Source organism: Cololabis saira, chromosome 16 (assembly GCF_033807715.1).
Source record: "Cololabis saira isolate AMF1-May2022 chromosome 16, fColSai1.1, whole genome shotgun sequence".
Classification (NCBI taxonomy): Eukaryota; Metazoa; Chordata; class Actinopteri; order Beloniformes; family Belonidae; genus Cololabis; species Cololabis saira.
Window position 1 is genome coordinate 1,270,942 of NC_084602.1, and position 14,906 is coordinate 1,285,847.

The 14,906-nt window shown below is 40.1% G+C and overlaps 1 protein-coding gene across 1 annotated transcript; it reads left to right on the forward strand.

Annotated features, from left to right (window-relative positions):
* The first annotated feature begins 5,265 nt into the window (after positions 1–5,265).
* Positions 5,266–6,894, forward strand: foxg1a (forkhead box G1a). The gene has a single exon (XM_061743189.1). The coding sequence runs from the start codon at positions 5,420–5,422 to the stop codon at positions 6,779–6,781; it is 1,362 nt and encodes a 453-aa protein (XP_061599173.1). The 5' UTR covers positions 5,266–5,419; the 3' UTR covers positions 6,782–6,894.
* Positions 6,895–14,906: the final 8,012 nt, after the last annotated feature.

Consider the following 14,906-nt stretch of genomic DNA (forward strand, 5'->3'; position numbering starts at 1 on the left):
CATAATTTTATTTTCAGTGCTTGACATTGATTGAACCATTAATCCTGTGGTGCCAACAATGCTAATGATTTCCCTACTTGTTTTTAATGACAAAATAAAAGGTATTGTTCTCTTATACGTGCATTTTCTCTCATTTTGTCCCCGCCGCTTCTGATTTGGGTATTCAAGCACCTTCTTTATGAAGCCATTATATTCTGACTGTAGACTTTTTATCACTTATAAGAGCTTCAAAGATGTACAAATAAATACATAATGACGTGAATCAATAATATGTAAAATAAAAACTATCCCTGAATGAAAAATAAAAAAAGTCGGTAGAATAAGGTCATTTTTAACAAATATCAGCTGATTTACAATTCCTTCTTTTCAGTTCCTCTTCATTTAACGGTGAACGCTTTCATTTTTCATATTCCCCACCCTTTGATTTTGTTTACCTATTTAGATACGTGCTGCAGAAATAAACTTCACATCTTCTCGGGTTGGAAGCAAGAATTTCGAGGTAGAACGCAAATAAAAAGAGCGTGCTTCAGTCGCAGGTGACTGGAACAGGCTCGTCAATCAGAGGTAGCTGTCCGTTACCCCGTGGACGGACGGACGGACGGACGGACTGGTGTGGGGGGGTGGATGGACGGACTGGTGTGGGGTGGATGGACGGACTGGTGTGGGGGGGTGGATGGACGGACTGGTGTGGGGGGGTGGATGGACGGACTGATGTGGGGGGTGGACGGACGGACGCACAGACTGAAGCAGTGAGGGGCTGCGGGGCCTCACTGAAGCTGCGGGGCTCAGCAGGTGGAGTGTTCCGGGACCGGGGCCACGCATGGCCCTTGTTTGCCTGACGGGCAGAAAGTGTTCCTGAGCCAGTCATGTTTGGAACCGGGGTCGTGGCTGGAAATCACAGCCATCCAGGACGGATTTCCAGCTTTGTTTGCTCTCCAGATTCTCCCTCTTTTATATGCTGTAACATAATGTGGAAATAATACAGCATGGAACTATTTCTACGAAATTGTTTCACATATTGTTGCTGCAGTCCCTGTTGCACATGTGTGCGCCTCTCCCTGTCTGTACCTGGGAGTCTCTGCATCCTCAGGTGTCGCCTCACCGACCTGAAGGCATTTAACAGGAGAAGTTGCGACATTCCTCCAGCAGGGGCTTCTGTTTCCAGACCACGAACAATCCCAGCCTTTTGTTGCCTGGTCCCAAGTCTTTTTTGATGTGTGGTTTCATATGAGCAAAATGTTCAGGAAAGTTACCCATTTCTCAGTTTCAGAATCTGAAAATCCGACGACATTGTGAGAAGAACAGAAGACAGGAACAAAGATGTAAAAGTTAAAAAAGCCTCTTCATTTATTGATTCAACTGAATTTTCCCAGAATATATTTCTTTGGATTTATTACCAACCTCTGGAGGAAGCAAAATAGCAAAGTTACATGTCCAGAAATTCATTTACAACCTGGCCTCCTGGGTTTCTCCACCTTCCTGCCTCTGAATAACCTATTCAAGAGTCATCGGTCTGTTTGTCTTAAATTCATAGTTACAAACATCAATATTAATTACCGCAAATTTGGAAATGGTGTTGCTAACAAAAATAATGAGTTTTTTTATTTAGACTAACAGATGGTGAAACTATCCTATTACAAAACCAGATCTAAATCTGAGCTTTCAACCTTGCAGGCCGTCAGCAGAAGGTTGTTTCCACATTCTGGTGTCATTTATCCCGGCAAGACCAGTGGAGAAAATGCTGCAGTTACATGGAAGAAAATCGGATTAATCTTTAATTGTGCAATTTCTCCTGGTAGTCCAATGTCAAGACTGCGCTTGGATTAACTGTTAACCCCACCCTCATAAGTCTATATGTATATATATATATATATATATATATATATATATATATATATATATATATATATATATATATATATATATATATATATATATATATATATATATATATATATATACATATATATATATATATATATATATATACATATATATATATATATATATATATATATATATACATATATATTATATACATATATTATATATATACATATATATTTATAACATATATGTTATATGTAACCCTAACCCCACCCTCTTAAGTCCATATATGTCTATACATGTATATATATATATATGTATATATATATTATATATATATATATATATATATATATATATATATATATATATATATATATATATATATATATACAGCATTTAACATGGCTATCGTGTGGTTCACCTTCCTAACTCCTATGTATTTCCCTCGGAAAGGCTTTTCTGTCACCGCCGTGCCTCAGTCCCTCTACCGTCATATACATGGTTCAAATAAAAACATAAAAATGTGTTTAATTATCTCTGCGAGTGAGCTCTTTATATGCAATTTCCTTTCAGGCATTATGTCAGACATAGCCTACACTGAAATAAATTAATAAAAAAAAAATTGACTGTGAATTGAGGAAACTTTTCAAGTAGAATCTCTTATTTTGTCAACTTTAGAGTTTGAATAATATTCTCCTCTTGAAAACATGTGATTGTGCTAATAAACGGGAGCGTTATTGATACTCTTACAGAATGATAATCTATATGGTAAAACTATGATGGTAAACGTCTAACACTTGTGGTGTAATGGTGGATGAGTACCGGAGCTCCGCGGCCGCGGCCCCCGGAGGGCTGTCCTCACCTCGGGGACCGGGAACGCAGCGTGGACCTTTACCAAACAGCTACCTATGTTGATCTAGACAACAAAAAGAAAATTATTCTGCTCCAAAATACGAAGCATCCTTCAAATGGCTCAAATATTATTCAGAGGATCTAATAATAAAGTAAATATTGTGTATAATATTCTGTATATATTAGGCCTACTCTAAACATTATTAATTTAATCGTTTAAAAACAACGAGCATGTCCTCAAATTTTCAGATTTAGATTTAGTTTTGTTAAATACACTCCCACAACGAGCCTTTTCTGGAAACAGGACATAATTGAACATATGTGGGGTCATTTACGCTCAGATAAACCAATTTAGAAAAATAGTCCGTAATCTCCCAGCGTTGTGAAGTCAAAGACATAACTGAACTCCATCCGCCGCTGCTGGTCCTCCATCCGCCGCGGATCCTCCATCCGCCGCGGATCCTCCATCCGCCGCCGCGGATCCTCCATCCGCCGCCGCGGATCCTCCATCCGCCGCGGATCCTCCACCCGCCGCCGCGGATCCTCCATCCGCCGCGGATCCTCCGCCCGCCGCGGATCCTCCATCCGCCGCCGCGGATCCTCCATCCGCCGCCGCGGATCCTCCGTGCAGAGGAGCCGCCCGGATCCGTCTGCTGCCGCTCTCTTCCCTCCGCGTAAACAGTTGCAGGAGCCTGAGGGGGAAATCTATGACAGGGACGGACTTGGAGGTGTGGTGGATCTGGATCTGGTGGGTCTGGGGGATCTGGTTGATCTGCTGGACCTGGCCTGGATCTGCTGGATCTGGGCTGGACCCAGACTCCCTGCTTCTCGGGTTCAGGTGGGACTCGAGCGTGTGGGGTTAGTGAGGGTTGTGGATGCCAGCGTGTACCTGGAAAAGTTGGTCGACTTTGGAGAAAACTGAAGGCAGCGCTGCAAAACAGGTGTTCCCTTAAAACGGCAGTAAATTAAATACGGTTATTAGTACGAAAAATCCTGACATTTTAATATCTATCTAAATTAAAATTAATTTAATCTAATGAATTTAATTCACAATTCAACTGTAAGCTATGTTTTTCGAACTAATAATAAATAATCTCACTGTATATACTTGTGTCGTTAGATGGTTCTTTTCATTTCTCTGATATATATATATATATATATATATATATATATATATATATATATATATATATATATATATATATATATATATATATATATATATATATATATATATATATATATATATATATATATCCTCTTAAGATCTATAAAAATATTATGCTTTAGACAACAAAACGTGTGTTATACGTGTATACGCCAGGTCTTAGTAGTGTGTGTAATGTTACACACACTACTAATAAATAACTAATAATAAAGAATCTCTGTTTATTCTTGTGTACTTGTGTCGTTTCCGTGCTCCTATTATTTCTCTGAGCAGTATATATATATATATATATATATATATATATATATATATATATATATATATATATATATACATATACATATATATGTATACGTATGTATATACATACATATATACATACGTACACATGTATATGTATACATATGTATATACATATATATATATATATACATACGTACACATGTATATGTATACGTATGTATATACATATATATATATATACATAGCCTACGTATACATGTATGTATATATCCTCTTAAGATCCGTTAAAAATTGTTCTTGTTGGTTTGTGCCCGTTAACAAATTAAATATTATAACTTAGACAACAAGTCCAAATATATGTGTACGGCATGTCTTAGTAGTAGTAGTGTATGTATGTATGTATGTATGTATGTATGTATGTATGTATGTATGTATGTATGTATGTATGTATGTATGTATGTATGTATGTATGTATGTATGTATGTATGTATGTATGTATGTATGTATGTATGTATGTATGTATAAATAAATAAATATATAAATATATATATATAAATAACACACATATATATATATATATATATATATATATATATATATATATATATATATATATATATATATATATATATATATATTTTTTTTTTTTTTTTTTTTTTATTATATAAATTATATAAATATAAATATTATTATATTTTTTATTATATTTATTTATTTATTGTATTGTGTGTTTGAAGTGGGATATATATGTATGTTGTCCTGTGGTTGCAAACCAAATTGCCCTTCGGGGACATTAAAGCTTTTCATATCATATCATATATATATATATGTAAAATGTGTGTGTGTTTCATGTTTATTTAGACCTGTCTATGATTTCAGATAAACTAATGATTACACTTTTAAGATTGAAGAAAGCATGTTTTTTTTTGTTATGAGCGTGCAGAGTATTGGCGGATGTGCGTGTTTCCCTGTGCACCATGATAGGCTGGTAGCAGAGGACAAACCAATCCTGGAGTTCCCTGGTTGGCTGAGGACGGGAAAGGTCCAACCAATGTTTTCCACCCGCTTTAGTGGCTGTGGCTCCCAAATTAATTGCAGCTATCTGTCTCCTATCGATGTGTGTGTGCATGTGTGTTGTGTGTTTCCCCTTTCCTCCCCAAAATGAACATGAACTAGTTTGTTGGGCTATACTTTCTTCCTATCTGTCTCCCATTTTCCCCTCACGCCTCTGGCTCGCTGTTAAGAGACAGGAAAGACTGAAACCCAACTGTGTGCGTGGTTTTTGGTCGCTGCCATCCTTCCCCCCCCTCCCCTTATCCCTGGGTGATGTTGGACATGGGAGAGCGCAAAGACGTGAAGATGATTCCCAAATCTTCGTTCAGCATAAACAGTTTGGTGCCCGAGGCCGTGGAAAGAGACAACATCCCGCACCAGAACCAGCACCAGCACCAGCACCAGAACCAGCACCAGAACCAGCACTGGTCCGGCGGAGAGGAGGACGCCGAGCAGAAAGCGCCTCTCCTGGCCTCGCAGCCGGATTGTAAAGCTAAGAGCGATTCCTCCAGCCAGGAGTCCAGCCCGGAGGAAAGCGAGAAGCAGGAGGAGAAGAAGGACGGGAAGGACGACAGAGACGGCTGCGCCGGAGAGAAGGACGTGGAGAAGAAAAGCGGCAAATACGAGAAACCTCCGTTCAGCTACAACGCGCTGATCATGATGGCCATCCGGCAGAGCCCCGAGAAGAGGCTCACCCTGAACGGCATCTACGAGTTCATCATGAAGAACTTCCCCTACTACCGGGAGAACAAGCAGGGCTGGCAGAACTCCATCCGCCACAACCTCAGCCTCAATAAGTGCTTCGTGAAGGTGCCGCGGCACTACGACGACCCCGGGAAGGGCAACTACTGGATGCTTGACCCCAGCAGCGACGACGTGTTCATCGGGGGGACCACGGGGAAGCTGCGGCGGAGGTCCACCACCTCCCGGGCCAAGCTGGCCTTCAAGCGCGGGGCCCGGCTGGCCTCGGGGCTCACCTTCATGGACCGGGCCGGCTCCCTGTACTGGCCCATGACCCCGTTCCTGTCCCTGCACCACCCGCGGGCCGGCGGCGCCCTGGGATACAACGGGCCTTCCGGGGGATACCCGAGCCACCCCATGCCCTACAGCACCATGCTCACGCAGAACCTCAGCAGCAACCACGCGTCGTTTCCGTCTTCCAACGGGCTGAGCGCCATGGACCGGCTGGTCGGCGGAGACCTGCCCTACGCCACGCACCACCTGACGGCGGCGGCCCTGGCGGCCTCGGCGGTGCCCTGCGGACTCTCTGTGCCTTGCTCCGGGGCCACGTACTCCCTGAACCCGTGCTCGGTCAACCTGTTGGCCGCCGGACAAACGAGCTACTTTTTCCCCCACGTCCCCCACCCGTCCATGAGCTCGCAGAGCGGCGCCGGCGGCGGCGGGGGCTCCGTGCAGGCGGCGCGGGCTTCGGCCTCCAGCTCCCCGCAGGCTCCGGCCGCCTCCTCGCTACAGTGTGACGCTCTGAGGCCGACTCTGTCCGGCTCTCTGTCCGGCTCTCTGTCCGGCTCTCTGTCCGGCTCTCTGCCGGGCTTCTCCTCGGGACTTTCCGGTGGTTTGTCTGAGTATTTTACACATCAAAACCAGGGATCCACCTCCAATCCGCTTATACACTAACATCCCCGAACCCCGAACCCATCCATCCATCCATCCATCCATCCATCCATCCATCCATCCATCCATCCATCCATCCATCCATCCATCCATCCATCCATCCATCCATCCATCCATCCATCATCCATCCATCCATCCATCCATCCAACGAAGGAATGAATTTCTTAAAATCAAACTGTAAGTTGAACATTCTACACTGAATATTTGCAATGTAAAAAGAGAAATGATTATATACCTACTACCTTCTAAGAGGAGAGATTAAACTGAAAAAATAGCAGTACTGAAAAAACTGACAGAAAGCAGACATTCCCAGGTATTTTTTATTATCATTATTGCTTCTTCTGCCCTATCTCTCCATGAAGTGTTACGTTCTGTGTACATAATGTCTGTTACTATAAATGTCCAAGATTTATGTCTGTAAAGTGCTGCCAGTGAGTGATGTGCAATGTGATATGAGGACAGCAGCTGAGAGAATGAGAGTGTTGTGTGGTGTGAGCTGATTTTTCTGACTTTTCTTTACCGATGAAGGAAAAAATTTATATACGTACATGGTGGCACCATGAAGTTGGAATCATTTTTTGGCAGAAGCATTCCTATTTTTATTTCTTTTTGTACAAGTATATCATGAAGAGACGTAAAAATGTTTTATTCCAAGTTTATGAGCAACTGTGTATACATATCACACACATATATATATATATATATATATATATATATATATGTATATATATATATATATATATATATATATATATATATATATATATATATATATATATATATATATATATGTATGTATGTATGTATGTATGTGTATGTGTGTGTGTGTGTGTGTGTTTGTTTATATGTGGTTGCGTGTTTGAAACTTCTTTTGTTAATTTAGAAAAAAGAAACAGTAATGATAAGAAAGCAAATTATGATAATAACTGTAATAACATTTCCCCGCGTGTGTAGCTACATCACAGAGCGGGTTTAAATAAAAGAAACGAATCCGAGCAGAGTGATGGTTTTTTACTAAATTTTAACCATTCTTTTTCAGTTTTAAATTTGACTTTAGCACAAAGTCTTATAATTATGAAACATACAACAAAGACTGTGCGTCTCGCGGGTAAACTCGGAAGGCTCTCTGGGGGCGAATTTCGCTTCATTCATTTACTGATAAAAAAAACTGCCCATCTTACAAACCAAAGAATTGGTTTTAACTAAGAGTCAGTATTCTGCTGTAGCCTATAATAAAACGTTGCTCTTGTTGCAAGAATAAACGGAAGGAACGGAGTGAATGACAGGATGACTGAAGCGTCTCTCAAGGCAGGACACATCTATTTCCGCGAAATGTTCTTTTTTTCTCTCTCGGTAATTCTGTTAGATTTGTGGACGTTTGAGCGGCACTCTGTGGTGCCTTTACAGTTTTACTTTTTATATCTTTTATCTATGGTCTATTAATTTAAGACAAGGCTTCAGAATATGAAGCAGAATCTGAGCGGAATCACGTTTAGCGTTAGATATTCTCTGCAGTGAGAAGCTAGGACGGAAACAAAATCACAAATAATAATAATAATAATAATAATAATAATAATAATAATAATAATAATAATAATAATAATAATAATAATAATAATATGTATCAGAAAATTATCCAAATAGAACATTAAATTAAAAATAAACGGATGTCCTGGCTTTCTTCATTTTGTAGGATTATATTGAAAGAAACGGGGGAAAAACGTCTCGTTTCCAGATTATTTTTCTTTACAAAGAAAGAGCAATGTAAAGCCAACTTTTTTCCAAAAAGAAAGTCTATTTGGAATGCCTGTCTTTTAACTGTCGTCTCTAAAACATTTTTTCATGGTTGTGATAGTATTGTGGTCGTATTCCCTTGTTTGTCACTCACGGGATTTTAAATAAAAAACAAAGTCAAACAATGTTTTAATCATAAAAGTACAAATAAAAGAATAGGTTACATTCATATTTGACACAAGTCCTTTTGTCTTTTCTTCTCCATTATTATGGATTTTATCAACAATGGAAAACATTTAAAATATTAGATAGATAGATAGATAGATAGATAGATAGATAGATAGATAGATAGATAGATAGATAGATAGATAGATAGATAGATAGATAGATAGATAGATAGATAGATAGATAGATAGATAGATAGATAGATGTTTTTTATGTTTTATATTGTTATGTTTTATATTGTTAATACCTTCAAAGCGCCTATAGCTTAACTGGAGGACCAAGTGGAAGTTGGAGCTTTTGGTTTTTGTTTCAAACACTCCAGAAATCTAATTCAGAGGATCAGCTCCAGCTCTGTTCCCGCAGAGGAAACAGTTGGACATGGAGACGTGTCCTTTCTTTGGTTTGCGTGTATTTTCGGGGTGTTTTAGTGTGATCTAAGCTGCCGCGGGTGTTCTGCCGTGGCCCGGGGACCGGGCCAGCTGCAGCCGCCTCTGCGTGCAGGGAGCCGGGCCAGGCTCCAGCAGACCCCCGCCACCCTGGGCTGGAACAAAGGATGGATGGATGGACGGATGTGCATTTCTGTTTTGTTGCTATAGCTGGTTTATGACTCCGCAGAGCTCAGTTTAACTGATCTGACCCTCCTCTCTCGAACCTGCGCTTCACGAGGCTCGTAAAGCGCAGACTTTTTCTCTCATACTATTTGATACCTCAGACATTTTGAAAGCAAATAAGTTTCCTTTTTACAGGTCCATGTTTGCATGAATCCCCCTTTCCTGGCTCTCCGGACTCAATCGTTGAGCTTTCTTTTTGGGATTGTTCATGGAGCTTCTCAATTAAAAAGACAGAATTCCATGTGCGCAGACATGGGCGTGATACTTCTAACTAGGAATTGAATGAAACGCCAACAAGCCTTCCAGTTGGTTGCAGTTGTTATTCCTGGTGTCTAGGAGCTCTCTTTTCCGTGGCGTTTGCTCAATTCTATAATTCGATTGTTTTAATAAATTAAAAACCAAACAAAAGCCATTTTCATCCGTTAACCCGATGGTTTTTCTCGTTTAACCTCGGCTCGGAGAGATTTTTCTCCTCCCGCTGCAGCTGATTCTCGGGTATTTGTCCTCCTGTTGGGCTTCTACCTGTTGTTATTTTGCCACTTATGTCCCAGCTGTCGCTTTTCAGTTCTGTCTACATTTTTCTGTGTAAGTTTGCATCTTTTTCTTAAACGTGCATTAGCCTAAAAAGATTTATAAAATACACTAATTGATAATTTACATTAAATTTGGCTCATGATGTTAAACATGAAACAGTTGTCCACACCCGTACAATAAGGAAGTAAGGAAGCGTCTATCCAGAACACAACATAGTATTGATGATAATTCAATGATAATAGTATTATCATTTAATTTAAAACAGTATAGAATTGAATCTTCCAGGTTTTAAACGGACCACAACACCAAACCATGATCTTATTATAATAAGAGGCCGCTGCGGTTCATCTTCGGTTACACAACTCCAGTCGCTCAGCCGTCAAACATCACAGGCTCCTGCGTTTTTAAAACAGAACAAGTACACCAAATTAAATATTTGAACTCTGCAAAATGTTGTGGATTTATCTTATAAAATATGTCATACATCACATCTTTGGATACCGAATTCTTTCCCGAGACAGCTGTCGTTGACCTGCGTCTCAAAATTAGGGAATTTAAATGTTTGCCAAATAATCTCAGAACCTATTTTTAAACATCTAATATAAAGCCATCAAAACATTGATTTTATTTCTATATGTATTTATAAATCTCTTGGCCCTGTGGAGCCTCAGTGCTGATACGTCTTGATTGATATGTCCTGTATGTGCGTCTGCAAAGCTCACCGTAACAAAACCTGGGTTTTATTCCTTGTTAATTATCAGGTAAAATGATATAAAGCCACAGAAGACACAAACGTGTCAGAATTTCATAACCCAGACCAGCGCTGGTTTAACAGGGGTTGGTGCTTTCAAGCTAAATTTGAGGTCCCGTTATTCTGGGGATCACCAAGAATAATATACCCCAGCAGAATAATCATCTGATTGAAATGATTGATAAGCCACAATTTACAAACTCAAACTCAAAGTCAAAGTCAAACTACTCTTTAAATCCCAGAAGAGAGGAGAAGATACTGTTTATAGCTGAAGGACCTAAACTTCCTCTAGAAGTAAAGTCAGCTCTGTCTTTTCTTATTAGTGTTGTACCTCCAGTCCAGTTTGGCGTCCAGGTGAACACCGGGGTATTTATACTCCTCCACCACCTCCACCTCTTCTCCCATGATGGAAAAACTATCCGACTTAATCCTGGTTCTCCTAGAGCCCACAATCATCTCCTTTGTCTTGTTCACATTCAAGAGGAGATGATTGTTTTCACACCATGCCACAGAACAATCCACCATTCCTCTGTCCTCAGTGTCTTGTCCAGTACTGGTTCACCCCACAACTGCAGAGTATTTCTGAGTATTTCTGCAGATGGCAGGACTCTGACTTGTCCTGGAAGTCCGAGGTGTACAGCATGAAGAACAGTGGTAAGAGTACAGTCCCCTGTGGTGCTCCTGTTCAGTCTCATCAACGGTGGTCTGTTTGTCAGGTAGTCAGTAATCCAGGTGATTGTGGAGGCGTTCACCTGTGTCTTCTGGAGGTTCTTACGTAGTAATACCGGCTGGATGGTGTTAAATACCCTTGTCCAAATGGGTTGATTGAAGCAGATTTATGATGGCATCTTCAACTCCAACCTCATGATGATAAGCAAACTGCAGTGGGCCCTGGAAAGTTCTTATTTGCTTATTCAGGTGGGCCAATAAAGGTCTCTCCAGGACCTTCATGATGTAGGTTGTTAGGGCCAAAAGTCTGTAGTCATTAGGAGAGGATTGATGAGATCTTTTTGGTGCTGGAACAGCACTGGAATCACTATTTTTAAATATTTTATTTTATTTCCGAATCACCATACAAGTTGGTCCAAATCAAAAGTCTGTTTAAAATGAAAAGCATGGTTGGCTTTTTTTGTCTTCAAGAGCATCTTTATTTATAACTATGCAGGTTAACATCTTTCATTGCTGTCTTTTTCACATGATTACTTCCTGTCACCAACAATGTAATCTGTCATTGATGTCATAGTCACAACGAATTAAGATTCCAACCACTGGTCAAGATCTGTTGTTCCAACTACAGCTTAAGAGCGATGCTTGCAAATGTTCCTTTGAACAATGGTTATGGGAACCACCCGTGTGACTTTATAATGAAATGTACTATAGAGGTAACGATGTCATTACCTCCGTCATTTGAAGGCATGCTGGAAATACCTACGTCATACTTGCATGTTTCTTACTTTATTAGTTGGTGTGAATGCTGGGAAACAGCATTCACACCAATAGTGATCCTGTTTCACTTTATTTTATTTATTATCATTATTATTATTAGTTGAATGCTGAGTCAGAATTCAACCTATTGTGGTCCTGTTTCTTTTCATTATTATGTTTTATTACCCTTCCATGCTGCGTAAGTACTCCCACATTCTTTGTGCTATTTCAACAATTTTGGCATATATATATAGAAAAAAATCAGCCTTTTCTGCTTTTTCTGGTATGAATTTAGGTTCTGCAAATCTTTACAGCTTTTGAAATATTGATCTTTTAATGAATATTTGTCTTGCCATAAAAAAACAATCGAGAGAAATGTGTAGTGTTCATGGCCACTGCTGATGTTTGCTCCTTCTAACTCCTTTTAAAGTTGATGCTTTATACCTTTGTTCCCATCATGTGATCATATCTACTCTGATTGTACATAGTATTGAGCTACTCATGTGCCTTTTTGGAAAAAACTTCTGTACCTCCTGTTTTTGGCGGACTAGTGTAGCTCTGTGGTTTAGACAGGTCTTGTACTTGTGATTACTGATTTAGATCCAGCGTCGGACAGGTTCAGACAGAATTCACACCTTCATTTCCCGTGGAAAGGCAATTGTTCTGCAACTCCTTCTAAAACCATCAGGTGGTACTCATGTACATTAATTGAGAATGAAATGTTCAGCTTGTTTCTCCATTTATTTGCGACAAAATGTAAAGAAAAATGCTGAACATGTTCTACTCAATCAGTGTTCTGCAGTTTTCAAAGCTTTTTTAATAGAGCTTTACAATTCCTTTCAAGCATTCAGCAAGCGATGAGCAGGCGTTCAGCAGGCATTCATTTCCCAGCATTCAACCCCTCGTTTTCACGGGGAATGTAACCTTTTTCTAGTTGGTTGATAGCTGAGTCAGCATTCATCTGACTCTGATCCGTTTTATCTTTATTGGTTGAATATTGTGATCCTTTTTCTCTTTCTGCTAAAGACACCGTTCAAACTTTAGACTAGTCACAACACTTTAAACTCTTATTAATTCAGCTTTTAAAAATGTTTTGTAGTTTTTATATTAACCTTTACGTTTTATGCAAAATTCAGCATTAATAATGGATTTTAATTTGTGGACCTTGACACCTCTCCACTAGCCCTTTTCCACTAAAGAGCTGGTTCAGGGCCAGTGCTGGTGCTGGTTCCAGCTGAGAATCACTTTACTTTTCCATAGCTTGGGGTGCTAAGGGGAGCCACATCATTACGCCACTGTCAACGTCAGTTACGTCCTGCGTTTGCATCGGCGCATAGCAACAACGCTGCTGCATTGGATCAGAAAACGGCAGATCCAATGTCTTTGACTTCATTAACTACGTTTACATGTAATCAAAATTGGGGTTAAGGTCAACATTCTGGTTACTGAAACATTCGGAATAATCTGTTTCCATGCGTGAGCAAACAGGGTTATCCCTGTATACATCTTAATTCTAATCATTTGGGATATCTCCATCAAACCAGCGACGCACAGAGAACATCATGACGCAATTCCCCTCATTTCTGCTTCTTCCTGTATCCAAATCCAAAACAACAACAATAAAAGCAGCATGACGGATAATCGGACCCGCTGGTACCGTTTTGTTTCTCGGCCCTGTAGTTCTCCTTTTCCAGCTTCTTCCAGCGGAGCTTGATCTGGTCTGGCGTTCCTACAAATGCTGCTTCGCTCAACTTTTCTCTCACCTTCTTGTAAATCTGTCTATCCCGGTACTTTCTACCGTCTACAAATGCAGAAATGTTCATATCCTTCATTACATTTATGAAGTGATTAGTCTCCTCCTGGTCTTGGTTTCTCCGTGTTTATAAGAACTTCCTGGACTCAAAAGAGCAAGATTCTTTGCGAATATAGCATGTGCTGAAACAAATTCCTGTTCCGTTTGATGGGGATATTCCGTTTGGCGTTTAGGTGACTGAATATTCAGGTTTTAAAAGGAGTAACCCAGGGCTCATATTCGGGTTTTTAAAAACCGGAATATGAGCAAATTCCGGTTATTCAAAGGGGTTATTGGTGTTTACATGGCCGTGCAAAACCAGGTTAGAACTAATATTCCGGTTAGAAAATTATTATTGACTGCATGGAAACATATTCATCCACAGGCTAACCAGCTTTACTTGTACTTATTACACACCTACAATCATTTTAGATCACTGGTAAAAACATACAAGCAGACATGTCTCCTTAGAAAAAAGGGGCGGGGCTAATTCATGCCAATGAAAGTCAAGTACTCAATACCGAGTCCGATGACACCACCCACGAGTCTTTATGTCAAACCATTCAAAAGTTATAGCAGAAAGTAGGAACTATCAAGTATGGACCAACCAGATTAAGGGTGGATGCGCTTTTTGGCATCTATCGTCGCCAGAGTAACGCTTTTGACTGAGAAAAGTAATGCCCATCGTCATTGGATGGAGACGCACATTTTGATGTATAACACACCTGGGTGCACGTTACGGTTCGGGCCGCATTAACGGCCGAAGAAATGGCATAAATTGCGCCAAAATTACATGATTAATTCAAAATGGCCGACTTCCTGTTCGGTTTCGCAATTTTTATGTTTCCTGCCGTCTGGTCTTTTAATTATTTTCAGGTCCTCCAAGCTATTTATTAAATAAATGTTCTCTGCTCTTGACCAGCGTTTACTGCGTGCTGCCATCTTGAAACTTTGTTTGTAAAACCAGCCCAGCGGAATATAAGCGTCATGGAGACAGACGGGCGAGGGAACGAGCAGAAAGAAAGACCGGAATTAATTTAAAGAGGAATGAGTTTA